Here is a 27,779-nt window from a genome sequence, read left to right on the forward strand (position 1 = left end):
ATCACTTTTATATCAAATTTAATTCGCCAGAAATTGAATTTTCCCAATAGACCTCTACCCGATAAACGTCATCAGGACGTTGGTAGACAGACTGAAACCGAAACAAATCTGAAGGGGAGGGCTGGGTTGCACGAATGAGCACTTGTTCGAGCGTAGTTCAACTCTACCAAATTGGTGGCGCTGTCGAACACTATGACATCATTTGTTCACAAACAGCGAGAAGCCTATTGAACTCCGAAATTTGCCAAATCAACTTCGCGTGTTTTTTTTTATTTTTATTTTTACAGAAACAAAAAGCGCGTGCGGGATTTACCTCATTCTATCGCAAAATACATTCACCATGCTACTATTTCATTGTAAAATACATTCCATACTGCACTGATAATAGCCAGAAGAGGAAAAGCGAAAACATTTGTTTCAAGGCGTGCAAGTTGCCGGCCGCGCTCAGATCTCTGAAAGAAGCGATGCTAGGAGGTCATGCGTCCATGCACCTGCCCTTTCACTTCCCCCCTTTCCAAGCTTCTGCTGATAACGGCAGCATGGTCGCAACGCAAAGTTACCTGAAAGAAGTGCGAAAGGGAAACAGGAAAGGGGAGAGGGGATGACCGTCTTTCTTCCGCCGCATCTTGCATTAATTTGACGGAGCACTGAGCTCGGCCGACAATTTGCGCGCCTTGAAACGACGTTTTTCGCAACATCTTTTTTTCTTTTTTTTTCAGCTATTACAAAAGCAGTAGGGAACGTATTTTAGAATGAAATGGGGTGAGTCCGACGCGCGCTTCCTGTTTCTGTAAACAAAAACCAAAACGAAAACGAAGGTTAAATTCAATTTCTCGCGAATTAAATTTGATAAAAGTGCACAGAAGTCATGGCGAAATCTCCCCCGAGATAACTAGCGTTGATCCCATAGTATTCAGCTGCTGAGGCAGCCAACGTCGACGTCATATGTGCCGTCCCATTACCGACACCACGCCAAATGGGGCACGGCATAGTCGAGTCCGCAAGGAATATTCCTAGGATTGCCATCTCGGGGCGAAGGGGGAAGGGCTCCGTAGGGGGAGGTGACACCCATATTCGCTGCTTGTTCGGCCACCAGCTGGCAGGCATTTTTGGGGTGCTGCATTTTTTTCGGGCGTTAGGGGTGTGTGAGGGTTGCTGGGAAAATCCTAGAACACGCGCACGTGCTTGCAGACTTCTGGGCATGTGCTGCGTCAGCGTGACCACCGACCAAATAGCTCGAATTATGGCGAATTCGGGTGGTCATGTCATGGCAACACGGCCTAGCGCTCGGAAATTGCCGGCGCTGCATCATGTGGCCGTTGCCACCCGAACATGAGTGCCAGTAATCTAGCCAGTGGCGGATCCAGAAGAGGGGCGGTTGGATTTCCCTCTTCCTCTCCCCCCCCCCCACGCGCTCCGACAAAGAAACCGCCCCCCCCCCCCAAAAAAAAACAAAAACAGAGGGCCTGGATCCGCCTCTGAATCTAGCGGTTTTAGGTTCAGGTTCAGATTCGCTTAATTCCTTGGATGACGCTAGGGGCATCGCGGTCGCTCGTCTTCGGGTGTTTTGTCGTCTGCAGGTGGGTCAAAGTCGCCATCTTGCCATGTATTTTGGCCCATTCCCCGCGTAAAACAACGGGGATCGCCATCTTGTGGGACGGTTGTTGCCAACATCGCAAAATCTGCCACCTAGATTTGTACCGAAGTAGAAATTATCTGCAAACAATGTGCACCGAGCATGCTATTTCTCAAAATAGCCACTTCAATCCGTATCCAATCCAGCGTGAGTTATGGCTGCCGTCGCTCCTCAATGGGTGTGTGGCTGTGTTCATGGTATTTCCAATCACTGCAGACGTACGATCCTGTGCGCTCTGTGCAGTTGTGTCTGTGGACTGTGATGTTCCTTAAATATTGTGATGCTCGCCAGCCAGCTGAGGCTGCTTTGGATGATGTAGGTGAACAAGGTGCCCAGCGTAACTCTACGACGCATCTCTCTACGACGACATTGTGCGAAGAAGTGACTACATTTGTACATTCATGCCCGTCGTCCTGCGTATGTTGGCAAAACACTTCTTCGATAGTGCGCAGATTATGTTTTGTGATTGCCAATGAACGGCAGTACTTGAAATAGGCAGCTTCGTTTTCGCTTTCGCAAGTGAAGAATGTTTTCTGTCACAAGTGCTTTGTGAAACAATTTTCTTCTGCAACGACCCTGAAAGCTATGTTGCGAAGATTTGCCAATGAAAATTGTTTCAAACACTATTCGTAACTACAAATATTTTTGCGACTGAGTTGTGGAATAATAACACACAGTGTATGATAATGATAGACTGGATTTATCCGCAAATATATATTTGGTAATCGGTTATATTTGATAAAGCAAGTTGCATAACCACTTCGAATTCCTCGCAAGTACTCCATGAATCAATTTTAACCACCATGTAACTTTTCTCTTAAAAGTCTGGTTTGGAAGAGGAACCGCTTCCATGCACCTCTTTTTGCAACCGTATTGTTCACGTCATCCCCTTCCACACTCAAAGAAAGGGTGTGTTTGACGGTGTGTGTTTAGCTGTATCGTAAAAGACCTTTCCCACCATCCAGTCTGATGACATTCCTATTCGCACGTAGCATATACCTTTCAGTTCTCCACATATGCAAGCATATTGACGTAACATGAAAAGAGATTGATTGGTGATTCATATGAATTAACAGAAAGCCTGATTGACTAGATATAACATGAAAAACGGTTAAAACTTGGCCTGGTTGGTGATCACGGGAAGAAAGTTGCAGAATGCCATAATCATATAGTTTACTCTATACCACGAAAGTGTGATAAGGTATATATCGGGGGAATCATCAAGGTGCATAAACAGAGCGAGTGTTTTGGCTGGTTGATAAAGCACTGGGGTTTTTCAGTTGTTTTTAATTGAAAGGTGCATGAACACTCGTTTAAAAGAACATTCAACTAATACCTCTAATAGATACGGTGCATTGAGGGACCACTTATTGACATGTGGATGTGACAATGAAAAAATGGCTAGGAAGCAAGCGAGCTGGTGAAGATGATGCATAATGTAAAAACCCCGAGACTAGAGAACACGAAGGGACAGACACAAACGTGACTTCGTGTTTGACTTGTGTTCGTTTGACTTGACTTCATGTTTGATGTGTGTGACTTGTGGGAAAAGACATCGTTTTTGTGTCTGTCCGTTCGTGTTCCCTAGTCTCTGGGTTTTTACAGTATGTGTGGGATGTCAAGCAGAATTCCAAAAAACAAAAATTTTGTTCAGGTGTAAAAAACGAAGTAGCCTTCTCTTTTGAGAGGCGCATGAGATAAAAATAGCAGGTAGTAACTGCGTCAGTAACCCCTGTATTTATCTTTGTGGTGTAAACAGGAAGTTCAACATGAGGGGGAGAGGAGGTCTCATGTATTTAAGGCTTCGTTTCACAAAATAAAAATTCTTTGGTTGGCAGTTCAGTGTGGTGTCCTCATCGTTTTTGTGTTCCGTTCTCGTCTTTTCCTGCGCAGGGGTTTTTATCGTTTTTAACTATATTAGACGTAAGATGTGAAACAGTGATTACGTTCACAAAGCATATGCACAAATGAAGTTTACTTTGTTGTAGATCACTGATTATAGATTTCTTAACAAGATTTGTTTGCTTCGCTGTCACATGAGTTGAGGCATTCATACAATTAAGAAATCTGTGCAGATGTAAAAGATAAGTAAATGGTTCGTATTACACGTCACTAATATCTGCAAAATTCATATTCACCCACCCATATGCTTGTTGCTTTTTCCACACAAACTCTTCCTACTTGATAGAAGTGAAATATGGAACACCGTCATTGCGTACACAAAATGTGTGCACACATAGTGGCATTACTGTGCTGGACGTAACTACTTATTGCCTTGAAGTAAAATTTGTTTATGTATGGACATGTACAACATATCTGGCATGAGCTCTGTCATGTACCATGCTCGTTACCTGTGTCTGACTGGTACGTCGTTCCGAGGAACTTTGAAATCACGCGCACTGTGCCTTCAGTAAAATATCTCACTTGTGCACTTCCAAAGCGTTGTCTCTATACGAAAATCTAAAATGCACAGATGACAAGTGGTTGCAAAGCAACATATGCGCTTTGCCTGTATGTATGCTCATCACAGTGAAGAAGATTTTCTCCAATAAGGAGGGATAAGCTATATTGAGACTGCTTTCCATAATCAGAAGTATGCTCTTCCCACTGTGATCAACCATCATACCAATATACGCTTACTGTAGGCTACTCGTTTTGGTGCAGGAAGAGGGTGAGAGTTCGTCACTGCTGCACCTTAGAACTGAGCCGCTTGAGTAATCACGATAGAGGAAAAGAGGAAGCATCATGTCAATGATATATAACGTTTTGGTAGATGTCTTGTTTTTCTTTTTTTGCTATGCCTTCTCTCTGGTCCATGGAGGCTTCACATCAGGATTATGCCATCGAGGTATGGTCACATTTCGTGGTCTTTGGACGTCTGCATTTATCAATTAGGTTTTACCCTTAGCAGTATTGTAATGCGGAGTGTTGAACGTTCCATCCTCCCCCTCCTTTGCAAGTATATCAAAAAAATTTCAGACAGACTTTGGCTCAACATGTAGTTCCAGATGTGCCTGCATATGATAGATATGTAGCACGCCAAAACCCGCAACCACGAAACCGAAACTATCATTCTAGCTTGTGCATTCGTTACAATGCGAGCGTTACAACAATCGCTAAGAATGTCCAAGGCAACATGGGTTAGTTATTACTAACTTTTACCTGTTTACTGCATCATTTTTCAAGAAATTCGTTTGTTTAAGCAAATATGACAAAGAGACAACAGCGGCGTTTTTTTGCCGCCGTAACTGGCGAACTTCGGGTTTCCGGGTCTGGCAACTGCGTTCCACAAGATGGCAGCCTCCGCTGTTTGACGCTGATTTTACGGCAGCTTGACCCACCTGGTCGTCTGCTAACCCACGTGAACTTCGACGTGCCGGCCAATGCGGGCCCTCGCCGCCTCGTCACCCTTGCAGTGCGGATGTGACGACACCGGATATAGTGGGGCAACCCGCTGCCCGGTCGTATCGAGTGCTAGCTGGCAAATTCCTGGCGCTCGGAAGGCGAGATTGCTTCGCTTTGACCAAGCGAACATGACTGCTTGGGATCTGGCAAAAAGAGTTGCCACGAAATGACCACACGAACTCTGTATAGCTTACGTATATCGGCGTCGGTTCTATACGGTGCCTCCATTTTGCAGGGGATACAGTGGTTTGGAAAACCAAGCATATTCCGGCTGTTTTTCTTTGGAAGCGGAAATACATTGGGGTCTGGATCTATTGGGTGTCTGCTGCGGTGCCAAAAGCTTTGTTAGAAAAATCGAAGTCGAATTTTTTTAGTTCGAAAAGACGGTCAGCGACTGTGTTGTAATAACCCTTGAGGTGAAAACTATACTAACTATAGGCCCATTTCAAAAACACAATGATTGTTGGCTGCGGGAAATATGAACTTGTCCTATGGAGCAATATTTGAAAAGATCGGATTTGAGTAGATTGGTACAGACTTTTAAAATTTAAATCCTTTACAATCCCCGGCGCATTGCACGTTTCACTGACGCTTTCTGACTGCCGACGCTGAAGACGATGTCGCTGCTGTTCCTGACGTTGCTCGGACAGCCACCGTCGACGTCGTAGGCGCCGTTACTGCCATTCATATTTGGACTTTGGAGCACAGTTGTCGAGCACGCGCACATGTGTGCATCTTTCTGCGCATGCGCCGCGCGATCACCGACAAAATAGTTCGCAATATCGGGCTCGGTTCTACAGTGCCTCCATTTTGCGGAAAACCAAACATACTCCTGGCGCAGTGGTTAGAAAAAAATAGCTGTTTCTCTTTTAGAAACGGCACGATATTATTGGAAGCAGAAATACATTGGCTCTATTGGGTGCCTGGCGGTGCCAATAGACCTCTACCTGAGAAACGTCCTTATGACGTTGCAGACAGACTGAAACTCAAACAAATCGGAAGGGGAGGACTGGGTTCCACGGATGCACCCTTGTTCGCTGCCTCCTATTGAAAGAAAAGTAGGACCAAAGGTCGAGTCTAAAAAATCGATCAGCAACTGTATTGTAATAACCCTTGAGGCCACTTCCCGGGAAACTTTGATAGTGAGACCAGTACCATCTCAAAAACACAATGATTACTACGATGGCCGTTATATGACAAACCCCTCAAATCTTCCATGTAGTTGCTATTTTAGTACAGTACAAACTCATGACCATGGACAATGTTGTTGACGGCATTCTATACAAGAATGGATACCTAGACATTTAATCACTGCAGAGTCTAATTTTTGGCAGACTGTCGGACACGTGCTTCTTCCTGTCTTTCACTCCTTGTCGCTGACGAATGTTGCAGAGCTCCATCCACGTCTTCCAGTAGGCGCTTAACGTTTGGAGCTTCTGCCTCCATGAGGAATTGCCGCACAGATCTTACGTAACGTGGCTGCAGCCGAGAAGCCAGTTCTGAAGACGACAGCCAAGCAAAGTCGTCTGCAAGGCCCAGCTTTTGTATCCCTTTCTGCGTGAGTGACCGGTCTGACTGGAGCTGTGCCTTGAAAAAGAACACCTAGGGGACATAGGACGCAGATTAGGTTGTGTTCCTCCTGAACGTGACTGTTTGCTTGCCTTTGCCCCAAGGAAGTCCTTGCGCATGTCTTTTGGGTAGAGGTACTTGTAGAAGCCAGCGGGAGCGTTTCCGAGAGCCTTAATGTCAATCCCGTCGCTGCCACAAATTTCTGCCAATGCTCGCTCTGCAGTCTGAGCGCGCAACATGTGAGAGACGCAATTATGTGGATTGTCTATTTATGCAAGTAACAACCACCACCGATATAAAAACTAAAACTTCTTCGTACATGGCACTGCAGCCAAACTGAATTTCTGAGTCGTGGCCTTTTGTGACCAAAATGCAAAGCTTTCTCACCTCTCGTAATGTCTCCCCGTCCCTATGCGGTGTTTGCGGGAGCACCCACTGGAATTCCTTGCCGAGCTTCTGGTGCGTTACAAAGAGTAGCGACGTGTCGAGCTTCCGGTCAGTAGTCCGTACGTCGCCGCTTTTGTCACTGTCTGCGCGTATGTTGAGAATTTACCTGGTGCTACATGTTGAAGTCAAGCACTACAGCCAACGCCACCTAGATACAGAAAGCCTGCTCATTGCCTCCTCTCCCTCCTTCGCTACGTGAACATTAAGAGTCAGATGTCGTCTGCTACTGCGGTTCACCGTTCTGCGAATTCAAGGACTCGAAAATGACTGCAGCTCACCTGGAACCTGCAGACCTATAAATTAGGGAAAAAAAGTGCAAGACACTTTCCAGAAAGCCAGTTTTGAGAAACACTGAGACCTTGTTGCACTTTATTTCCAAGCTTTATCCCATTTAGTACGCGGGCCGTTGAATCACAACTGGCAGACGACGGTATCACAACTCGCAGACGACAGTGGCTGGTCTCCATGGCTACGACTGCTGAAAGCACGCTCGTGATTGGCTGCCGCCGTTGAAAACACGGTCCTGATTTGCTGACTCTTAATTATGACGTCACTTCGACGAGCGCGCGTGCTTTCTGTTTCTAGGTGGTGTTGCTACAGCGAGGAACTTCAAAGTGAGCACTGCCATTGGTCACTTATAACAGGCAGCCAATCACTGTGCACCAGCCTGCAACTCCCGCGTGCATGAACATTGAGGAGATTCCTTAATTGGTGTCCTCATTAGCTACGGTAATGTTTCGGGCACGCGCTAGAGTCCTCGATGCTGCCCGTACGGAGAGCACTGCCAAAGTTACTGAGGAGTGAGGACGCCACTAAGGAATTTCCTCAACGTTCGTGCAAGCTTCAATTGAAATACCTACCAGTAACGCGTGAATCGGATTTGAAACTTTTCAACTCTGCAATCCACTGATCAACCAAATCGCGTGCTGTTTTGAGCTTTAGTTGCATGCTTTCGCCCGTGCTTTTTTCTTTCGTCCTTTCTTCTCTGTTAAAAAAAAAAGAGGGAAAAGGGGTGCTCCGTTAAGGTTTGGAAGAAACACTCACAGCCGGCACTCACTCTTTGAGCTGTAGTTCGTGGTCTGACAAAAGGCTTGCTTCTACTTCAATCTGTCTCAGCATCTCAAGGTACCGAAGCTCAAGAGGGTTCATATCTTTCGTTATAATAGGTTTTCGCTCTACAGCCAAGGCGCCGACCAGTTGCCACTTTGTTGAGTTGTATCGCATCTGACAGATACCTACAAGTAAAGGTTGCTGGAAAGCATATACCCTGTACCACAGCATTCACCGCCATTCACGCTGCTTTTCTGTGCTGTTTCTCTGCTGTTATGCAGACTATTTATTTTGCATGGCAGATAACTTGTACTCTTGGACTGCATCTCTGTTATTCCCAAAAGCGTTACCTGGAGCATTTTTCCCGGACGTTGTGTGCGAATGTATCCTAAGCAGTAGAAGGGATCGAAACGAAAATCTTCGCACAGTGGCGGCCGCCATGTTTGATTGACTTGGATATTGTTGGCTATCAGTGGCCTTCTTTCGTGGCTGTTTTTCTTAAGTTTCTGTTTTCATTTTATCTGATAAATAGCGTGAAGTTATAAAGTTATAACAACACAAGAAAGCTATTTGCGTTGCAAACGTGCTTTATTTGCTGTCTTTAATCTGGCACCTGGGAATCCGGCCGTCAATCCAAAAGTCAAGCCAATCTACTCGAAAAGCATGCTTGTGCATTTAGCTCTGCGTTTTATTGAAGGGGAACAGGGGAATGAGTTTTCTTTACGTTTTCTAGCCGCAGTACTTGTTCTGTGACTCTATTTGTCATCCGACGGCCCCTCAATCATCACGCACTCTACCAAAAACTTTTCAAGCCAAAATGCCTCGAATTCACTACATCGGATACCCATCGCGTTTCCACGGTAAATATCTCCTATGGATCCTCGGCAACCTCAAAGACTTTGGTGTTGGTCGCGTTGTCACACGTTCAATCTTCGACCGTTACCCCGAGCAAACATACTGGATCATCAAGCGAGTGGTTCCTTTCATGGACCCAAACAACAATTACGGCGACGTTTGGGCAGAGCATGTTTTCCGAGGCAGGAGAATCCCGGGTGAGATCCTCATGCAGGACTCGCATTTGCCGGACTTCAGGCTTGTGCCCAAAGGTGAAGAACACAAACTGTTGGGTATTCCACTGGACGAGAGTCCTCCGAAGATTCTTCCCAGGGAACGGCCCTTTTCACCTTTGCTACGTATGATCATTGAGAGAGACCTCCGGGCTAAAGGTGTCGAACCTACAAAAGAGCCTACCATGGAAGCGATGTATGCTACATCGGTAGCCGGTGTTTCTAGGCGTGCTGAAGAAGGTGAAACACCAACGGTAGACTTTGCTAACACCAAGAAGTTCATCTTCGAAAAGTTTCGGAAAGGAGTCGTCGAAATTTAGTTGCATCAACTATGGCTCTTGTTCTCGTGTATTTTGCGTTAATTCATGCGTGTAAAATAGAGTAAAATGTGGTCGGATGCGGCAAGGAAAGCTAGATAGAAAAATAAATGATTGTAAATGGAAAAGTTGTTATTGACTTGCTTTGCTTTTGCAAAACTTGCTTGTGCCAGAAACATGAACAGCGTACTGAAAACAAAACACATTTTATTTTTGGCGTTCTTCATTACATAAAATAAAAGAAACCGTATCATCACAACACGATACCAGATTTTTATTCGGCAAAGCAACCTTGGTTCATAGCAAGATTGCCTTCGTGCTACTAAATTTGTTTCATCCCAAGCTATTAATTTAATACATTTAGTAAATTGACTATACATGTTCCTGACATCAAAACACAATGACTTCATGCTATGACAACAATGCAGCAGCCAGAGCCGCTATTAAGAGTGTCATCCAGAAGTTGAGATTAGGACTGCTGCTCTGTTGTAGTGCTTCAGCCTTTTGAACTGTTGTGTCTGTAGGGTTGCTGTTCAACTTTTGGACCCCTATTCAAAGAAAGTTCTTGTTTCATATTCAATTTCAATGTGTCTCGGGCAATATTTGTAGGTTAGAAGCTTACCGTGATGACTGTTTTGTATGCTACCCTGAAATGGTAAGGTTGATTCATCAGGTTGTAGTTCAATGTTTGATGGGCATACTTTTGTGCGTTACCATGCTTTGCTGGTTGCTGCTACATAACTCTTCTGTACATTCCTTCCCAGTATTGCTGTGACTAGTGGTGGCATGCATGCTCAGTGCACACGGAACTGAAAGTCGAGAAATGTTTTTGTGTGTATTTACATCATAATACGAAGGGAGCACAGAAACAAACAGCATGTAAATCAGTGAGTCTCAAAGATTCATTGTTCACATGGAAGAACCGGTCCATTCAGAGTCATGTAAGAGGAAATAGTGTTACCTGAAAGTAACATTAATAAGAACGGGAACTTCATGTTGTCATCTCTGTTTTCTTCGCCGGATTGCAGTCGCATCAGATGTGCTCTGGAGCGTCACTGGTTGTTGTCGCTGTGTTCGTTTCAGCTTGACGTCATAGTAGTAAATATGCAAATTATTTCAGGCTATCAGGGCCCAGCCCAGCCACAGCCACCCAAGCAGAAACAAAAGGAAAGTATGCTCACGTGACCCATATATAGAGCAATAAATGAAATGGCCGCGATAGAAGAAACCATTCCGCTAATTTGCAATTCCATTTGATACCCACTTGCCAAGTTTTACAATTTTATTTTACGATTGCAGTCGTATATACCTTTTATTTTATTTTGTGCAGTTCATGTTGTCGTTATTAGCACAAAATAATTACGCGACAGCGGCAGCACAAATTTTATGCGCGCACTACTTTTTAATCGCCATATTGAGCGGAGGAAAACAGCGATTCACTGCGTGCTGCGTGCGTGCGTCCGCCCGCTCCGTGGTCGCTGTCTCCGCTAATCCACTGCCGTGTGTCGTCCGAAGTGATGTCGTGGAAGTTGTTATGCCTTAGGTTATGTGTAAACCATTGTAATATACGCTAGATAGGACAATGGGGAGCTGTTTCAGTCGCTCCGCGAGCAAGAACTCCAACAAGAAAGAGACAGTTCAACCGCCCCTCGATCGCGGTGACGTCGCCCAAGCCGCCTCCCCGATCAATATCGTCGGCGTTGGGCCAGTGACTACTCATGAACCCAGGGCTGTGCACCACCTCGACATGGGCCGAGGCTCGACGCCGTCGGCAGCGGCTGAGGCTCCGGAAACAATATCTGGTGGGACCAAAGTCTTCGTAGCCCTCTACGACTACGATGCCCGAACGGATGAAGACCTCAGTTTCAAGAAAGGCGAACACTTGGAGATCTTGAACGACACGCAAGGCGACTGGTGGTTTGCACGTTCCAAAGCTACAAAGCAAGAAGGCTACATCCCGTCGAACTATGTGGCAAAACTCAAATCCATAGAGGCTGAGCCGTAAGTGCACGGCTGAAAGTTTAGCCTACTTTTTTTCCCCTCTGGGGGCCGTGTGCTGCTTTCATTATGCTTTGGCAGGGACTCGTAAACATGTGGTTTGTTGACAGATGCGAGCCCCGTGTTCCTTGGGTGTCGGGTGCCGATGTGGCCTCTCTAGTATTCTTATCGCTCCTATCATTGCTTTTCCTTGTTGTTTTGACTGTGTTGGAATGTCGCATGCCACCCATCCTACGTATGGCCTCTAACATGGGTTTGTCAGTTTCTCGGAGAGTCGCACGCTTTTTTTTTCTTCTTCTTCTTCTTTAACTGAGCGCTGAAATGGGCAGCATTATGCAAATTACAACTATAAGGCCGATTGCACGAAAGACATGGCTATTAGCAAGTCGCAAACATTCGTTCCATTTGGGTCTTTTCAGCTTTTCGTTCAGCGAAGTGCATGATAATTTTACTTGAGTACGAGTTTGGCAAACTTTTCTCTGCACTTTCATATAATGCAAGCAAAGTTTTGTAATGATAAAAAGAGAATGTGAGCTTTGTAGGGCAAATGAAGGGAATGTGGGCTTTGTAAGAGCATGTGCTTGGCGGATTTGTTTGTTGGATTTTCTTTTCAAAAACGCTCAGTTAGTAGATGTTTTCTGCATCTTGATGCTCCACATAAATTGCCCGAAAACAAGCCCGCTCTTAAAGCGTGACAGCGGCCACAACATTTACGCTAAGTTGGTTCCTTGCTCCCTTTTAAAAATATCAAGGTCGACGTATGCCTTGTAGGCCCTTCTTTTTGCTTATGCACGCTTGAGGGTTGTGTTGGAATGTGTATATGAACTTTGAAACTGCAAACTGTTGGTACGCATTGTTGGAAAAAAGTAATTTTTGAAAAGAGAGAGAGGTTAGGAAAAGTTGAACAGAGGCTCACACTAATATACAACATATCACGTGCCGATAGGAGAAAGCAAAATGTGAAAATTTAGTTAAGTGTCACACGATGTCAACTTCCAAGCTTCACTTTAATAGTAGCTGATGTTCGAACTGCTAAAATCTTATGAAGCATAGCCAAAGACCTAAATAGCCGAAAAGATGGCTATTTATTGGCAAGAATGCACGATACAGAATGGCTGCATACCACTAGATCGAGTATATGAGCAAATATGCCCTCGAAGATGCTTCCAAGAAACAAGGAAGTAGGCACCTTTAGTATCTATGTCGTAAAGATTGTTCCCCACAGCTAATGGCTTCCTTCACAGAATGCTGCTTCAGCTTTTGTTCTACACATGTTGTTCACTCTGTGTAGTATGAAACCAATGAGGTATTTGATGGGAGGTTGTCATGCATGCAGCTTCTGCATGCGTGCATTGCCTCTCAGCTTGAATGTGGGCGAGTGTGTTTCTCTCCTTGCTGATTGGCTGCTTTTTCTCCCTTCCTTACTGTTGGCACTCAAAAAAAAAAGGGGCAGAAGGTATGTATGCATCTTTCGTTCTGTTCTGGCTGCCCTCCGTCCACTTTTCGTGTTGTCATGTTGCATGCGGCTAACATGAGCATGGTCTGTTTGAGCACGGCGGTGTTGCGAGCGGTAACCAATGGTGAAGTGATAGATGAAGAGGTTGCACGTTTTTGCGTAGCATCGATTTTTCCTCGCTCGAGGTCTTCTTTCTCTGAGGTTTGCTCAATTACACGTGGTCATATTCTCATTGAAAGACGTCCTTTGGAATAAGGGGGTGTCTTTCATTGGTCGGGAAGCAGCCTGTATTGCTTGTTGTGAAATGCTGCTGCAAAATATGACATTTTTCAATGAGAAATCTGGCCCTAGCCCTTCCTTGCAAAGTTAGAGAATGATGTGATGGTCGTTGTGTTACGAAGTTTGTCTGTAGTTACGCAGAATTGCATGGAGTAAGTGAGAGTCATGGTTCAGCGCTCTCGATTTCATTCTTGCCTTGTCAGATTGTCGCAGCATAGTCTTTCAGTCAAAATAGAATTATTTGCCGAAACTGTCCAGAGACAATGCATTTGCTCTGAGATAGGTCGTAAGATAAGAATATATATCTTTGCCTTTGCATGTTTTAGGCATTTTATTGAAAGCAGGGAAAACAACATCTCAGAAGTAGAGGGTGGGAAAGTCCCACCTCGGGACTTTTGGGAGGTGGGAACTCGAAGGCAGGCAGTAAGACAGGTCTGGAAACGACGGCGCGTAGAACAGAATTTCTGTTTGGTACGTCGGTGTACCCACGCTGTTCTCTCACTGCCTCCCTTCTGGATTGACCGTTCGACTTCACACCTGAGTAATGTAGTCTTAAAAGACAAGTTTTGGTCCAGTGTACCTTCTTCCTACAAACTGTCTCACGTTGTTCCATTCACTAATGTCTTGCAAGTTTCTCCAGGACCAGTGCTCATTGATGCTGAGTTCTTTTCTTTCTTTTTTTTTTTTCTGCTGTTTCTTAGCCTGTTCAACATATAATTCTCACTGCATATGAAGTTACAATATGTCTTAAAGTGTGTTGCTGCAGTCACGAAGAGTATATTTTCCAGTAGAGGCAAGCCCGTTTGTCTCATCAAATGGTCTCGTACACAGTGGTGGATCCGGACCATCGGTTTGGATGGGGGGGGAAGTCCGTTGTCGGAGCTTGTAGTGGGGGAGGGTAGAGAGTGAAGTCCAATTTATAAACTGAAGTTTTTTTTTTTTTTTGGGTGGGTGGGCGATCGCCCCTCCCCCTTCCTTGAATCCACCACTGCTCGTACAGGGATATTATTCTCCTTATGGTATAAAGGGAAGAAATAAAGAAAGAAAGAAAGGGCATATCTGTGTTTAAGGCACAGCTACAAGACAAGTCTCGCTTTTCTTTTTTTTTTTTTTTTCTTTAAAGATAACCTGTGCCATATACACATGGAAAATGACGGGTTTTCGCACGAAAAGCTGCTATTTTTTTTGCGAACATTTAGTGCACCGCAAAGTGGAGTGACTCACACTGAAACTCTTCCGTTGTATCAGCTGGTACTTTGGCAAGATCAAGCGTATCGAGGCTGAGAAGAAATTGCTGTTGCCAGAGAACGAGCATGGTGCCTTCCTCATCCGAGACAGCGAGAGCCGCCGAAACGACTTTTCTCTCTCTGGTATGGTTTCTTCTTCTTCTTCTTCTTCTTGTTCTTCTTTGTTTTTGTTTTCTGTTGAGGAATTTAATGCTCAGAATAGAAATTCTGGGCTACACTTCACGGTACACCTGTAGTGCAGGTCTGGAACTGTCGAATGATTTCAGGACTAGCCAACTGCACAATTTCATCCAGCAGAGATAAAAAAAAAAAAAGAGCGCGTCCACATCCTGTTTCGGGTTGACCGTGACGTGGGCATGAGCTGGCGCACCATGGCGAACGTCACAAGTATGTGTGTGTGTGTGTATCCTAGATAAAGGTGATTGAGAACTGTTTGTAGATGTGGTAAAACGTTATCAGCAAGTTTTCTCTCGAATCTGCGACTTGATTGCTTGGCAGGACAGAAACGGGAAGCGAATGACAGTGACATCGTAGCAAGAAACGTGCTGGCTATAAAATTCAGTTATAAATTGTTAGCTGCAAATTTACCATATTATCCAGTGTATAACGTGCACGGTGCGGAGACCCAAAATTAGCGGAAATTGTGCGGAAAAAGTTCGATGCATAACGCGCACCCAAGGATAACATACACACCACTGTCCCGAAGTGCTCCAACGCCGTACTATTGGGCGCGGGAACGAAGCTCTGCATCTCCCTTAATGTACGCAGTAACCGGTACTTGTACGTTAAGTACAAGTTGTTTATTGTGTCTTGGGCACAATCGAATGTGTCTATGACCCAAGGCTGGTTCGCGCATGCTATGTCGCCCTCAGTTGAGAACAGTGGCGCTGCAGAGAAAGGTTGCTCTCCATCCAGGAACTGGGCCTTGCGCGTGGTTCTATTGAGCATGCAGGTTGCCTGGGATGCTCATGGGGGAAAAAAAAAACCTCTGATGTGTAACATGCAGTGCCCTTTTGCAACATTTTTTTTTTTAAATGTATAATGCGTGCGTTATCCACTGGAAAATACGGTAATTGGAATATTTTGCACCGTGATCGCAAGAGAGCACATGGCAGCGCTTGTTGCTGAGCTTTGCTTTGGATCTGGACTGTTGATATAAACAAAAATAGTGTGAAACTCTGGTGATACTGTTTTGAAGAGGCTTGTCAAAAGTGTGCTATAAAATGATTTTTATCTTGCACTTTCTTCCTGAACTAATGGCTTCTAGACCAAATAAGCACCCAGCTAGTGATGCCGCTGAGCTGTGGTTTTTTCTGCCTCTGGCAACTGACCAGATTGATTGATTGATTGATTTCAAACATAGAATGCCTGTGGCTACAAGCGGCTGTTTTATGTGTCTCATGGGAGCTTGCCTTCATGCCTTCAAGAGTAGCAAGCCACAGCTATGGCTGACCCCTCTTACCTCATAAAAAGCAAGCAAGCAAGCTATGCCTACCGAAAGCATTTCTAAGGTTGGCTTGACTCCTAATGACTACGTCATGTTGATTATGGATCGGACCTTGTTTAGTTCAAATGGTACTGCTTAAGCTATTGCTGCGATTCTCAAACAAGGAACTTCAGCTTCAGGGACCATCAGGCTTAATGCGAGTTTCTGTGCTGTCATTTTGTACCAGAAAACACCTTAAAGTTGTATTTTATGGGGTCATAGGTTCCGTTGAAGAGCTCAGTTTGAGTATAACTGTCGCGTGGGCATTATGTCTGTATCTGTATCCGCAAGTAAACCATCCTGTCAAAACATTTTACGTCCCCGTTTGCCGTCATCATGCATATAGAAGACGCTTGTGCAGTGAAAAACAGGAAACGGTTGTCTGATAACATTGCATAGGTGTATTGCTCAGGGGAGCTGCTATCTCGACTTGACCTGCTTTGGATTTCAGTGGACTTTAAAAAAGGCTAACCCTGTTAGGTGTTTACTTCTTGAGTCGTAGACATTGTTCCATCGTTATACTACAGCATTTGCCTGCATTACGCAGTTCTGAATAACCTCAAAAGCTGTAACGTCACAGCAAGCTATCTCTTCAGAGGCTATCACATACCGTATTGAAACATGAACCTTGTCGTCACCTGACACGTCATTGTCACACTGTCGTCACTGTTGTTGTAGAGCCAGACGGCTGTTTTTTTTTTTTCGCTTCTTGTAGATTGTGTGTTAGTTATTCACAAGAAATTGAGTCTTTCCTCCTCTCATTTTTATGTTTATATCTCCGTTTTACTTCAAACGAATGGTCCAGGGGGAGAAGCTACAATACATGAATTAGGATTGGCAACCATTGCCGAAATAAGACAGAAACATGCATGTAAAACTTGCTCATAATGACATGTATATAACAGTTTTGAAGAAAAGATGATGTGTTGATGCTTAGCAGTAGAAGCAAGAATGGCTGTGCCTTCTGTATGTGCATATCAAATTTTCTGGGTGAGTTGTTAAACGCCATTAAGCTTCGTTTGAAAGCCGCTCTGGAGATGGTTGTTTCACTGGATTCTTATCTAACCACATTAACACAGCTCTTTCAGAGCATAAGATAGCTGTATAACCTCAGGGTTAATGTACAATACAGAGAGGGAATATGGTTCCTTCTGGCACTTATGTGCACTTTTCTGAGGTGGGATGTATATTCCCTTCTGGAATTTAAAGGTCAAAAGAACTATGAAACTTTACACATACATTTTTTTTTTTTGCTACCCATAAAATTTCACCCAAAATTTTTGACCCGCTCTTCCAGTCAAGAAGCTTCTACACCAGAATTTTTTCCCGATTAAAGGGCACTGTTTTTTTAACCACGCGGAGTTGAAATTTCTTCCGGACCTCTCCACTACATTCCTCCTTCCTCAAGCTTCTTGATAACTACTATGTAAGGAGGCCCCAAGTGCCTCCTTACGTAGTAGTTATCCCCCCCCCCCCCCCCCCCCCTCCATTTCTGCAAAAGTACCAAGCCTGATATGTCAACGATCGTCTAAAACTTCACCGGAAGTGGTATTTTGGGCCTGACTGGCAAGCAACGAATTTGGTTACCAGATATTGACTGTGGGGGGGATGTCTTTGCTTCAGTGCGCGACGGAGACACAGTAAAGCACTACCGGATCCGACAGCTGGACGAAGGGGGCTTCTTTATAGCACGCCGGACGACCTTCCGTACCCTGCAGGAGTTGGTGGACCACTACAGCAGCGATGCGGACGGTCTGTGCGTCAACCTGCGCAAGCCCTGCGTCCAGGTCAGTGGTTCCGTTCCTCACTCTTCTCCCCCCGAAACGTTCACTTAGGCTTTGAGACTTGAGGCGTCCAACTTGCTGGGACCAACGTTTGTTTCTTTTTTTCTCCTCTCTCAACAGGGGACGCTCTATCGAGGGGTCTTGCAGGTAGTTTCTTTTCTTTGGCATGGGTTGACGCTCGCTCGCTCAGCCCGCGAGCAGGCATGCAAAGAAAATTAACCTGCCAACCTCGCCTCTGTTTCTTAGTTCTGCTTTGGATCGCACTCTCTCGGGTGAAACACCGCAGCGCACTCTAAAAGGAAAGCTTCGCCGTATAGCCCACTCCGCGCCAACCGTTGTGCCGAACGACATAGTTAACGCTTCTGATTTGAGGAGAGGGAAAGAGAGAGCAGACGTAGATCAGTTGCCACAAAAAGGTGTACGTTCTTCTCTCTCCTGAAATCGCTGCTCAGTGGTATACACCTTGTTGTGACAGCTTGGATATCTGTCAGTTGTCACAAAAAGATGTGTGCGCCGCTCTGTCTTCACTCTTCAGATCACTGCTTAGTGGTGTACACCATTCTATGGCAATTTGGATATATACAGTCAAACTCCTTTATAGCGAACACCTTTTTAACGAAAATACCACTACAGCAAATTTTTTTTGCGGGCCCACAGGAGCCCTATAGGTCCAATAATGGACATCCTTTTTAACGGAAATACCTTTACTGCAATTTTTTTTTTTTTTTCCTGTCCCCTGAGTTTCATTGTAAAGGAGTTTGACTGTACTATGCAGGAACGGGTACGCCCCAGTCTCTCCTAAAATCTGAAGCTCCACCCATGCCATGCAACGGAGTGGTTGGCACTGAGCGTGTTAGGCGGCGAAGTTGTCTTTCTAGGGCGTAGTAGAAACGTTACTGCTTTGCGTACGAGACCATGCTGCTGTTTTGTGCCGACTCACACACTTGCAAACCCGAGAGAGCTTGATCTTGGCTGTGCTTTACCCATTAACAGTAAAGTGATAGTACGGTGGGGTGCCAGTCGATGCACTGGGATATAAATGAGAATCCTTCTAGATTTATTTTTCTACGATTCATATTCATTTTTCCCCTCGTGCAGCGGAACATGTAACTTCATGCATGTTTCCAGATGTCACGTCCAACATTCTGCACATTTTTTTTTATCACCTCCTCATTCCTCTTCGTATTCGAGCGCACTTGAGGGTACCAAACTGTCTTTAGACCTTTGTGACGGGCAGTTTAAACCAAGGTTGGTTACCGAAAATGGTAATGTTTCTGCTTCCGGTACCTACGAAATTCAATTTTTCGTTACCGTTTCCAGACAATTTTTGATAGTGGTTTCCGTTTCCTCAGTGGATTTTTGTTTCGGTTTCTGGTAGAGGTCACGAAAATATTTTTGTTTACATTTCTACTTTCATTTCCTGCAAAATGTGGGTATTTCTCGTTTCCGGTAGCCAACCACGCATAAACCTTGCAAACATAGCCTGTTACCTTTTCATTGTAAAAAATCTAACTCGTGTGTTCCCCGTTACATCTTGCGATTTTTTTCCACTCGGCTTTCTGCTTGATGTGTTTATGTTGACAACGTAAAGCCTCACAAATACATTGCTTTGGAAACGGCTGTCCATGTTTGAAGATTTCCTCACGTTTTTCTTTCGCTTTTCTCCCTAATATTCTGGAGCATTCTTTATCTTTAAGAATGGATACCGAATAAAACCGCAAATTTTAAAGGCGCGTCTGTAGCCTATTTCGTTTCATCAGCATGAGTGTGCACCGACGCCACGTTTGCCTAACACGCCACTTTGCACGAATTTGTGATGTACGGCATCTCTCACTGTTTTGCTGGCTGTAGTTGAAGGACGTAGAAAATGCTTTAAGATCTCTCTTGTTTTACTACTTCGTTCTACGCAGTTACGGAATTACTATCCAATTTACCTTGCTATGCTTCGATCCTTCAGCATCAGCCAGAGTCCCTACTCTTCAGCAACGTTGTCGACATCCGCTGACAACTTCTTTTGTGAACTGTAGGTGGAGAAGCCCATGACGAGCGGGCTGTCGCACAGCACAAGGGACCAGTGGGAAATCGAGCGATCGTCGCTGAAATTCGTACGGAAGTTGGGCCAAGGGCAGTTCGGTGAAGTGTGGGAAGGTCTGTGGAACAACACAACGCCTGTGGCCATCAAGACCCTCAAGCCAGGAACAATGGACCCGAAGGACTTCTTGGCAGAAGCGCAGATCATGAAGAAACTGAGGCATCCAAAGCTTGTGCAGCTTTATGCTGTGTGCACGCTGGAAGAGCCCATCTACATTATTACGGAGCTTATGAAGCATGGCTCCCTCTTGGAGTTCTTACAGGTCAGTGCCTCGTGAATTCCTTCCGACTTTTAGGTCAGCAAATTTGCTCATCGTGGTGATCATGGACGTCGTTCCTAATCGCCTCGTGGAGGATGATGCGATGTTGAACGATGGCCTATGATGCGCTATGGTGTTGAAGTTCAGTTACGTGTAGTGATGTTAATGGGTTGTGATCTGGATGTCAGTGATGGCCACTGACTACTTCTACAGTAGTTTAACTATAACTACTAACTACTTTGCGATGGAGTAGTTTAACTACTAGTTCAACTACTTTTCAGGGGAGGTAGTTAAAACTACTTCTTTAACTATTGCAATGTAGTTTAACTACATCTATAACTACTTAACGTTGTACATCAACACCAATCCCATTCTGTAGCGTTCTTAGACACCTAAATATGAATCACAAGCAGCGATAAAAGTGAAGATTTAGTACACGTGCACAGCGCAATTGCTCTACCTAGCTACTGTAATTAACTACTCGAAATGGTAGTTTAACTAGTAGTTGCACACTACATTTCTGCAAGTAGTTTATGATTACTTTTTAACTACAATCAGGTAGTTTAACTAGTAGTTGCACACTACATTTCTGCAAGTAGTTTATAACTACTTTTCAACTACAATCAGGTAGTTTAACTACATGGAGTTTACTGGCCATCACTGCTGGATGTGATGGGCTGCGAGTACGACGTTGAATGAATTTCTAGAAAGAAATGTGTCGACCTATGCTGTGGGTACCCTCCTACGTAGTTGCCTCGTGTGTTCCACATTTCGTAAAAGAAATCCTACTCACGCGTGTGCACGTAACACGCAGGGCAAAGGGCGGTCGCTGCAGCTCCCGCAACTGGTGGACATGGCAGCGCAGATAGCGGCCGGCATGGCGTACCTGGAAGCCCAAAACTACATCCACCGGGACCTGGCGGCGCGCAACATCCTGGTGGGGGACGCCAACGTAGTGAAGATTGCGGACTTTGGCCTGGCCAGGCTCATCCGGGAGGACGAGTACGAGGCCCGCGTCGGGGCGCGCTTCCCCATCAAGTGGACGGCCCCCGAGGCGGCAAACTACTCAAAGTTCTCCATCAAATCGGATGTGTGGTCCTTTGGTATACTCCTCACAGAGCTAGTCACCTACGGCCGCATCCCCTATCCAGGTCTGTTGTTCTCTCCGTGCGCCTGTCGACTGTGGAGTCGGTCTGAGTGCGGCACGTCATGACTGGAGCCTCGAGTTTTGGGGTCTTACCCGATTCTTCCCCGAATTTGCACCCCGAATTGAAGGTTGCCTCTTTAGGGTGAAAGCTGATTTTTTATCCCACAAATTGCCCTCGCTGGGATGTCTGTAGGAACGCACTAACTTACTTGTTTGGCAGAAAAATGCAGTTACATCACCGTTTGGACCAAACCACTACGGTTAGTTTGAGTAACTGGGCCCAATTTTTCCCCGAATTTAGCGCACTGGAAGTTTTTTTTCACCCGAATTTGCGTGAATTTAGTGCGCGCGTTTACTTACCCGATTTTTAACCCCCCGAATTTAGCAAAAAAATTTTTCCCGAAACCTTCAGGCTCTAGTTATGACTAGGGCCTGACTTTTTCGGGTTTTATTTTTGGCCAAATTCGGGGGGTAAATATCGGGTGATATTTTTCATTCGAAAATTCGGGTTAAATCCCGTTACGGCATATTCTGTCGTCAAGAATTCGGGTGTATTCGGGTGATTTTTTTTTTTGTTTAATAAAAATTTGTCTTAACATGGAACTAATGTTTAGCAATGTTATCAAACTTTATTTTAATGCACGCTTACGAGTGTGCCACGCGACCCGGATGTTTTCGGGTAGATTCGGGTTAAACCCGAATTTTACAGATTTCGTTCGGGGGGGTAAATATCGGGCGGATACGGGTTTAACCCTAAAAAGTCAGGCCCTAGTCACGACCTTTATTCCTTGCTGACACACCCACGTTTTTGCCCAGGTATGACGAACGCAGAGGTATTGCATCAGGTAGAACACGGCTACAGAATGCCATGCCCACCCGGCTGCCCACCCGCCCTATACGAGATCATGCTTGAAACATGGCACAAGGACCCCATGAAGCGTCCCACCTTCGAGACCCTGCAGTGGAAGCTCGAGGACTTCTTCACCATGGAAGGTTCCGAGTATAAGGAGGCCTCGGTTGCCTACTGAGAGGGTTCGACATAACGCTGCCCCATGGAGTCCTCTTCAGCGTAGAGGCCTTTATGTGAGATATAACTACTTGTGAGAATGCTTAATGTTGAACGAGCATCGTGCGAGGCCATCAGGAGACTGCGGAGGCGAGATCATGCGTGGGGTTCGCCTGAAATCCAAGTTATCCTGTGCAGTAGTTTTGAGGAAGTGTTCGGAGTGAAGAGAGAGATCTCATATGATTAGATCTCCTGTGTGGATACCTCATCTAAGATTATCTTGAGACTGGAACGTTGGTGCGGCATTTCCGCGGAACAGAAGCGATTTTTGCTGCTGGCTGACAGTTGGACTTGTGTGCCCCGAAGAATGGCTGCTCCTTTGCAAGTTTTTACGTGTCCCCGTTGAACAGTTCACCAGCTGTCTCATCCTGCTAACGCTTTCGGAGCCACTACCACGCATTTTTTTAATTTTATTTTTTACTTCAGTTGTGTTGAGTGTTTTACGTGGGTCATCGACCGCAGCTGGTATTCTACTTTAAATCTACCTTCTTTGGCAGTGAGCATGATGGCTGTACATTTGTGCTGACATGTTGTTAGGCTGTACCCTCTCCCCACACACTACGCAGAGTTCGTGGGAGGAGGAAATTTGAAGGACGTACCTGGCAGGACGTACTGCCTTAATTCTAGCGTTTTGTCTTACTCAAAAGGGGAGAAACGTGTGTCGTCGGGACAGACTGATCTCGATGTATCGTTCTGCCTGCTGCTAAGGCGAAGGTGATGGACAACTGCGTTTTCGTTGCTTCTTGAACAAAACTTCTTCTCCCCCCCCCTCCCTGTTTTACTGTGAACAAAGTGTAAATGTCACGGCTCGCTTCCGCGAGGCTTCCTGCCGCGGTGAAGGATGGCATTCCACTTGAGTGAGACTGGTTGAAGATCAACATATCCCTGCTTGCCTTGAAGAATGGACAGTAGTCATTACTGTGGTGCATCACGTGTTGACTTGAGTGCAAGCCTGTTCCACCCTGTTTTTATGTACAGTGAAGTGTGTACACCATGTTTTTTGCAGCGGGACAATGCACGAAAGTCCCCTAACCTTTGTACCTTAGCAACGTGCGGGGCCGTCCCGGGGACGACTTCCGCCTGGTGACTGTGAAGTGCCCCCCCCCCCCTCTCCAGAAGTTCTTTCTAAAGATTGAGCAATGGCCAGAAAAATTTTTTTTTTTTTAATTTGGTGTAGAAACCACATATGTGCTCTCCACACATAGCTGCACACACATGACTTGTAATTCTGTACGTTCCACGTAAATGTTCGACACTTGCAACGCTTTACAAAAAAAAAAGATCTGACTGAAAAAATTATATGGCCACAAGTTAATTACAAAAGTTATACTCTAAATTCTGCGACGAAAATTATATACGTTAATTACCCAACCTGACAAGCTTCCGGGATCTGTGCTGTCCCAAGTCCCCCTCTGGGGAGGGCGGCTGCCCCACTTGCACCCCCTCGGAACGGCTCTGGCAATGTGACTGCTGTAAGTAGCTCTTGCTGAAGTTGAAGCCTGTAGTTCATGATTTCGTTTTCATCTTCGTTGTCTTCAAACAGATCATGAGGAAAGGACTTTTACTTGCCCAAAAGAGTAGTGATCAAAAAGGTTTTTACGTAGCTGATGTCTCTTAACCGTTTAGTCGAAGCCAACTCTTAATCTACATCTTTATTTGTTCGTTTCATGTGAATCTACACTCAATCATTGTTGTTATTATTATTATTATTAATTTTACGAGTACTCGGAGATGTGATTCCTACTAACGCTATTTTCATACTAACGTTCCCATCACATTCATGTACAAATTATGTGCTACGTCTGTGTCTGTCACACAACGCCCTTTGCGGTTTCTTTTACTGTGACACATCATTTCACAGGCTTGCATTCCAGTCCGCAATCACGAGGACTCTCACGCATGCACGCAACATGCAGAAACTAGGTCATAACAAACATAAATAATTTTTATTTGTAATTGCACGACTGCCCATTTTAGTTGAACCTGTGCAAAACTGAACACGGTACGGAACGTGTTATCATGGACCAGGCTTTTGAGCAGAGAGCGAGTACTCTTACCTTGTACGTCGTTCTCTGTTTGCTATCATGTACATAGGCAATACAATAAAAATTATCGTAAACCTAACGACGTAGGCTCAACGTATGTCTGCAACTGGCGGCGGAAACGCTGCTGCACAAAGTCGTACAAGTCGTACTCGTGGCTGAGGTTCTTCCGCAGCATTTCTCTCACGGACGTTGGGACGGGCCTCTTTATCGGGTTCTTGTTACGGTTCTGGTGGAGCCCTGGTGAGGACAGCACAGCAACATACTTTAGTGGGACACTTAGATTAACGCAGGTTTCTGGTGCATATACACACTACTTACTTTGCTCGCGGAAGACGTGCCGAGCTCCGCGGAAAAACTGCGGCAGCCTTTCTTCGAGTAGTGCTAGAGAGGAGTTGAGTTCTTCGAGAACTCCTACGACGGTGTAATGTTGATCGATGTTTTCTTTAGCTTTCTGGAGTGCCCATGTATTTTGTATCAGCCTGCAAGCAACAAAAATTGTGTTTGTGAGATAACCATAAACCACCATAAATTTTTTTTATTACTGTTTACAGCGTAATCTGCTTGATGTAGTGATGAAAAAAAGTTGGGGTGAAATATTATGGTCGTTGCACGGAGTTACGGTTGTAATTCTGCTGTCACATCGACATTTCAGTGGTCAGCGACACGAATGACGATTGCGCTCTTCTTTGCGACAATCAAGCAGGCGGGGCTAAAGCGGAATTTTTACTAATTTTTTCGACTATTTCTGTTGTGATACTGTGCATGGTTTTTGTTGGGTCTGTGGTTATCCATGGAGGACTTCATGTTTCTGTCAAAAAAAAGTGAGGTTCGCTTGGCAATTTTCAAAGTTAAAGTGAGAAACAGAAGTTTCCCTTTCATTAAAAATTCAAAAATTAACAAAATTTTAAAAAAATTAATGAAAAACTATCCAAAGTCCCACAATCCTCCGGCGAGTACGTCGCCAGTTAGAATTTTTATCACTTTAGCTGAAACACCCTGTATATACAGGGTGTTTCAATTAAATCCCCGGGCTAAATAATTCCCGAACTCGTGCACCAATCGAATAAATTTCTTTTTTTTTAAGTATCTGTCCGATACCACCTACAAGCTGCGCACCGTGTGGATGAGTGTGGGAGGCGCTCATTAAATAAAAAATTCAAATTCGTTTCTTGAAAAAAACATCACTTCTAAAGCAGGGCATTAAAATGGGTACTACCCCTTTTGGGACTTTCACCTGGACACCTAGAAAAAAATCAGTCACCGAAGCGGGTCATTTGTTGCAGTAATTAATTGGTTTCGGTGTACATATTTTTGTCGTGGCTGGTCGCGGTGAAGCACACAAGGACGCTCTTTCACTCCCTTATCCACAAATTAATTATGCCCTTACACCAATGAATTATACGTCCTTTTTGGAAGGGGGGAGCGAACCCTAAGCTAACCCAGAGGAGCCATTGATGTGCTTATTATAGAAACGACTCGTCCATGCAATCCGATGAAAAATGGGGTGGCTGGCGACCCTCAGAGCGAAAACTCAGGGGGGCGACCGCCCCCTCTGCCTTCACCTTCCGACGCCCCTACGTGTGGCACGCTATGCTGCTGCTGCTGCTGCTAAGACAAAGTGCTCGCTGTGCATGACGGTAGCAGATCGGGCAACGACACCGTTCAGCGAAAACTGGATACAGCGTTTCATTTCCACGGAGACATCGCTATAACCGAATGTGCTCACGTGCAATGCGGGTCCTGACCGCAGAAAAATGGTACAGTGAGCGCCCAATGGTTCTCCTGGCCTTCAAGGAAACTGCATTCTGCGTGCCCTTGTACGATGCAGTCTTCGAGGCTCTGCAATAATAATAATAATAAGAAGAAGAAGAAATGTTTATGCGATGTCTTATGCACCACCCGTTTAAAAGAGGTCCAAGCTTTGCCGCAGCTTGCATATAACGAATCGGGAAGGCGCGTCTTTGTGTTCGTGCGCAGTTATTTGCCTCAAATAAGTCAGAATGAGAATCACCTTTTGCCGCCATGCGACACTGAGGTTTCCGCGGCCTACGGAGTGTCTGTAGTAGAATGAAGAAGCAATCCGTTCCGTTGGTTCTCGAAGTACGTTGATGTACGATGGAGGTGACAAACCAAAACTAAATAGTTTTAATCAAGATCAATTATTGTTAGAAAGTTCGAAAAAGAGAAAAAAATGCAAGAGAGAGAGAGAAAAAAAAGATATCTAAAAGAGAGGAAGCGAGAAATCTAAATGGGAGAAAAGAGAGAAATGATTGGGCCATGGTGGATTTGCTTTATCAGAGCTGATAATGCAAATCCACCATATGGCTCAATCATAGATGACGAAACTTTTACAACGATGCATCATTCAAGTCCATTTATAACGATGCAGTGAGTCATCGCTGTGCTTACCTTGGAAAGTCTAGAAAATAAACGTGGCGGTCGTAACTCAGGGGAGCGGGTTCTGACGAAATCATCTTCGCTAATTCCTCCTATATGGTAAATAAGAACGCTATGTACTATAAGCAAGACAAAATGTTTATTGCGTTGTAAAAAAAAAAACAAAAAAAAACAATATTTCCTTTGGATTCTGTAGTATGAGACTACCTACCTGGTCAGGACGTGATAACAGACGCTTGTCATAAGTTTTGGAATGAACATGGCGAAATTGATGGATGCCGCTCAAACGTCGTAACAAAGTAAGGAGTGTTGTCGAACCACACTTGGGTACACGGTTGTAAAATAATCGCATGGAGGTCCGGGACGATACATCCTGGTTGTATACTGTTGTCCAGTATAACGTCGGACGAGCAAGGTACACGCACAAGGAGAGCATAACCAGGAGGATGACGCTGTGAAAAATTGCAGTTCTAAGCACACTTTCGTTTTTCAAATTTCGGACATTTGGATTATTATTTGGATATTAGATAACATACGCAATCGATTCTTAAAACGAGCTCGATTACGTGTCGCCACACATATAAGCAACTTGATTAACCTTATTCCAGGCTTAAATTCGATATATTGACCAATAAGGAATTGTCGTCTGCAGTTCCACAAAGATCGTCTGCGTTATTGCAAGTGGCAGACGACACTCCAAGTGGCAGACGACACTCCACTCACCTGCATATGGCCAGCCCTCGGGAACGGCACGTCATCGCGACATCTGGGACCGTTTCCAAAGCGTCTCCACGTCGCCTTGACGGAATATCAACTCAATTGATGTCCTACTCGACTGCTGGGGCGACGGCCTGCGGGACTCCCTCCACGAACTCTGTTCCCACACCCGTTCGCGTGCCGTGTCGAACGTCTGCGGCAAAACGGGAGGGAGACGCGAAAAATAAACGAATAAACACAAACAAACAAGCGAAACTCTCTTCCGGCTATGCGTTTTCGCATCTGGCACCCGTTTCCAAATTTATTGTACAGTTG

At 45.0% G+C, this 27,779-nt stretch overlaps 5 protein-coding genes across 6 annotated transcripts; 2 read left to right on the plus strand and 3 right to left on the minus strand.

Moving 5' to 3' along the window:
• Window positions 1-6,246: 6,246 nt before the first annotated feature.
• LOC135398918 (large ribosomal subunit protein mL46-like) lies at window positions 6,247-8,566 on the minus strand. Its single transcript, XM_064630480.1, has 6 exons — window positions 8,458-8,566; window positions 8,115-8,292; window positions 7,918-8,042; window positions 6,998-7,140; window positions 6,703-6,834; window positions 6,247-6,643 (listed from the first exon to the last, which is right to left on the minus strand). The coding sequence occupies exons 1-6, from the start codon at window positions 8,546-8,548 to the stop codon at window positions 6,362-6,364; spliced, it is 951 nt and encodes a 316-aa protein (XP_064486550.1). The 5' UTR covers window positions 8,549-8,566; the 3' UTR covers window positions 6,247-6,361.
• A 180-nt stretch (window positions 8,567-8,746) lies between these two features.
• LOC135398920 (uncharacterized) lies at window positions 8,747-9,613 on the plus strand. The gene has a single exon (XM_064630482.1). The coding sequence runs from the start codon at window positions 8,925-8,927 to the stop codon at window positions 9,492-9,494; it is 570 nt and encodes a 189-aa protein (XP_064486552.1). The 5' UTR covers window positions 8,747-8,924; the 3' UTR covers window positions 9,495-9,613.
• Window positions 9,614-9,681: 68 nt separating this feature from the next.
• On the minus strand, window positions 9,682-10,706 carry LOC135398921 (uncharacterized). The gene is made up of 4 exons (XM_064630483.1): window positions 10,453-10,706; window positions 10,206-10,300; window positions 10,114-10,138; window positions 9,682-10,039 (listed from the first exon to the last, which is right to left on the minus strand). The coding sequence occupies exons 1-4, from the start codon at window positions 10,523-10,525 to the stop codon at window positions 9,903-9,905; spliced, it is 330 nt and encodes a 109-aa protein (XP_064486553.1). The 5' UTR covers window positions 10,526-10,706; the 3' UTR covers window positions 9,682-9,902.
• A 208-nt stretch (window positions 10,707-10,914) lies between these two features.
• Window positions 10,915-24,429, plus strand: LOC135398917 (tyrosine-protein kinase Src42A-like). 2 transcript variants are annotated; one of them, XM_064630478.1, is made up of 7 exons: window positions 10,915-11,492; window positions 14,473-14,594; window positions 17,581-17,744; window positions 17,862-17,888; window positions 19,769-20,095; window positions 20,907-21,243; window positions 22,056-24,429. In XM_064630478.1, exons 1-7 carry the CDS (start codon window positions 11,074-11,076, stop codon window positions 22,265-22,267), a joined length of 1,608 nt encoding a protein of 535 aa, XP_064486548.1. In that variant the 5' UTR covers window positions 10,915-11,073; the 3' UTR covers window positions 22,268-24,429. The 2 variants fall into 2 exon arrangements, with proteins under 2 accessions (XP_064486548.1, XP_064486549.1); XM_064630479.1 differs by lacking the exon at window positions 17,862-17,888 and having other exon boundaries at window positions 10,916-11,492.
• On the minus strand, window positions 23,949-27,545 carry LOC135398919 (uronyl 2-sulfotransferase-like). The gene is made up of 7 exons (XM_064630481.1): window positions 27,471-27,545; window positions 26,959-27,199; window positions 26,760-26,839; window positions 26,362-26,485; window positions 26,077-26,189; window positions 24,669-24,829; window positions 23,949-24,587 (listed from the first exon to the last, which is right to left on the minus strand). The coding sequence occupies exons 1-7, from the start codon at window positions 27,503-27,505 to the stop codon at window positions 24,415-24,417; spliced, it is 927 nt and encodes a 308-aa protein (XP_064486551.1). The 5' UTR covers window positions 27,506-27,545; the 3' UTR covers window positions 23,949-24,414.
• Between the last annotated feature and the right edge of the window lie 234 nt (window positions 27,546-27,779).

This window comes from Ornithodoros turicata, chromosome 6, assembly GCF_037126465.1.
Source record: "Ornithodoros turicata isolate Travis chromosome 6, ASM3712646v1, whole genome shotgun sequence".
Lineage (NCBI taxonomy): Eukaryota > Metazoa > Arthropoda > Arachnida > Ixodida > Argasidae > Ornithodoros > Ornithodoros turicata.

Excerpts from the sequence above, each read along its gene's own strand:
- LOC135398921 (XM_064630483.1), bottom strand. The coding sequence starts at position 10,525 with ATGCGACTGCAATCCGGCGAAGAAAACAGAGATGACAACATGAAGTTC. Across the intron at positions 10,301-10,452 it reads CTTATTAATGTTACTTTCAG|TTCCGTGTGCACTGAGCATG; the intron begins GTAACACTATTT and ends CTCGACTTTCAG. Across the intron at positions 10,139-10,205 it reads GCAGCAACCAGCAAAGCATG|GGTAGCATACAAAACAGTCA; the intron begins GTAACGCACAAA and ends TTACCATTTCAG.
- LOC135398920 (XM_064630482.1), top strand. The coding sequence starts at position 8,925 with ATGCCTCGAATTCACTACATCGGATACCCATCGCGTTTCCACGGTAAA.
- LOC135398919 (XM_064630481.1), bottom strand. The coding sequence starts at position 27,505 with ATGACGTGCCGTTCCCGAGGGCTGGCCATATGCAG. Across the intron at positions 26,840-26,958 it reads TGTTATCACGTCCTGACCAG|GAGGAATTAGCGAAGATGAT; the intron begins GTAGGTAGTCTC and ends TTTACCATATAG. Across the intron at positions 24,588-24,668 it reads GCACGTCTTCCGCGAGCAAA|GGCTCCACCAGAACCGTAAC; the intron begins GTAAGTAGTGTG and ends TGTCCTCACCAG.
- LOC135398918 (XM_064630480.1), bottom strand. The coding sequence starts at position 8,548 with ATGGCGGCCGCCACTGTGCGAAGATTTTCGTTTCGATCCCTTCTACTG. Across the intron at positions 8,293-8,457 it reads GTCCGGGAAAAATGCTCCAG|GTATCTGTCAGATGCGATAC; the intron begins GTAACGCTTTTG and ends CTTTACTTGTAG. Across the intron at positions 8,043-8,114 it reads CACGAACTACAGCTCAAAGA|AGAAGAAAGGACGAAAGAAA; the intron begins GTGAGTGCCGGC and ends TTTTTTTAACAG.
- LOC135398917 (XM_064630478.1), top strand. The coding sequence starts at position 11,074 with ATGGGGAGCTGTTTCAGTCGCTCCGCGAGCAAGAACTCCAACAAGAAA. Across the intron at positions 17,745-17,861 it reads TGCGCAAGCCCTGCGTCCAG|GGGACGCTCTATCGAGGGGT; the intron begins GTCAGTGGTTCC and ends CTCTCTCAACAG. Across the intron at positions 20,096-20,906 it reads CCCTCTTGGAGTTCTTACAG|GGCAAAGGGCGGTCGCTGCA; the intron begins GTCAGTGCCTCG and ends CGTAACACGCAG.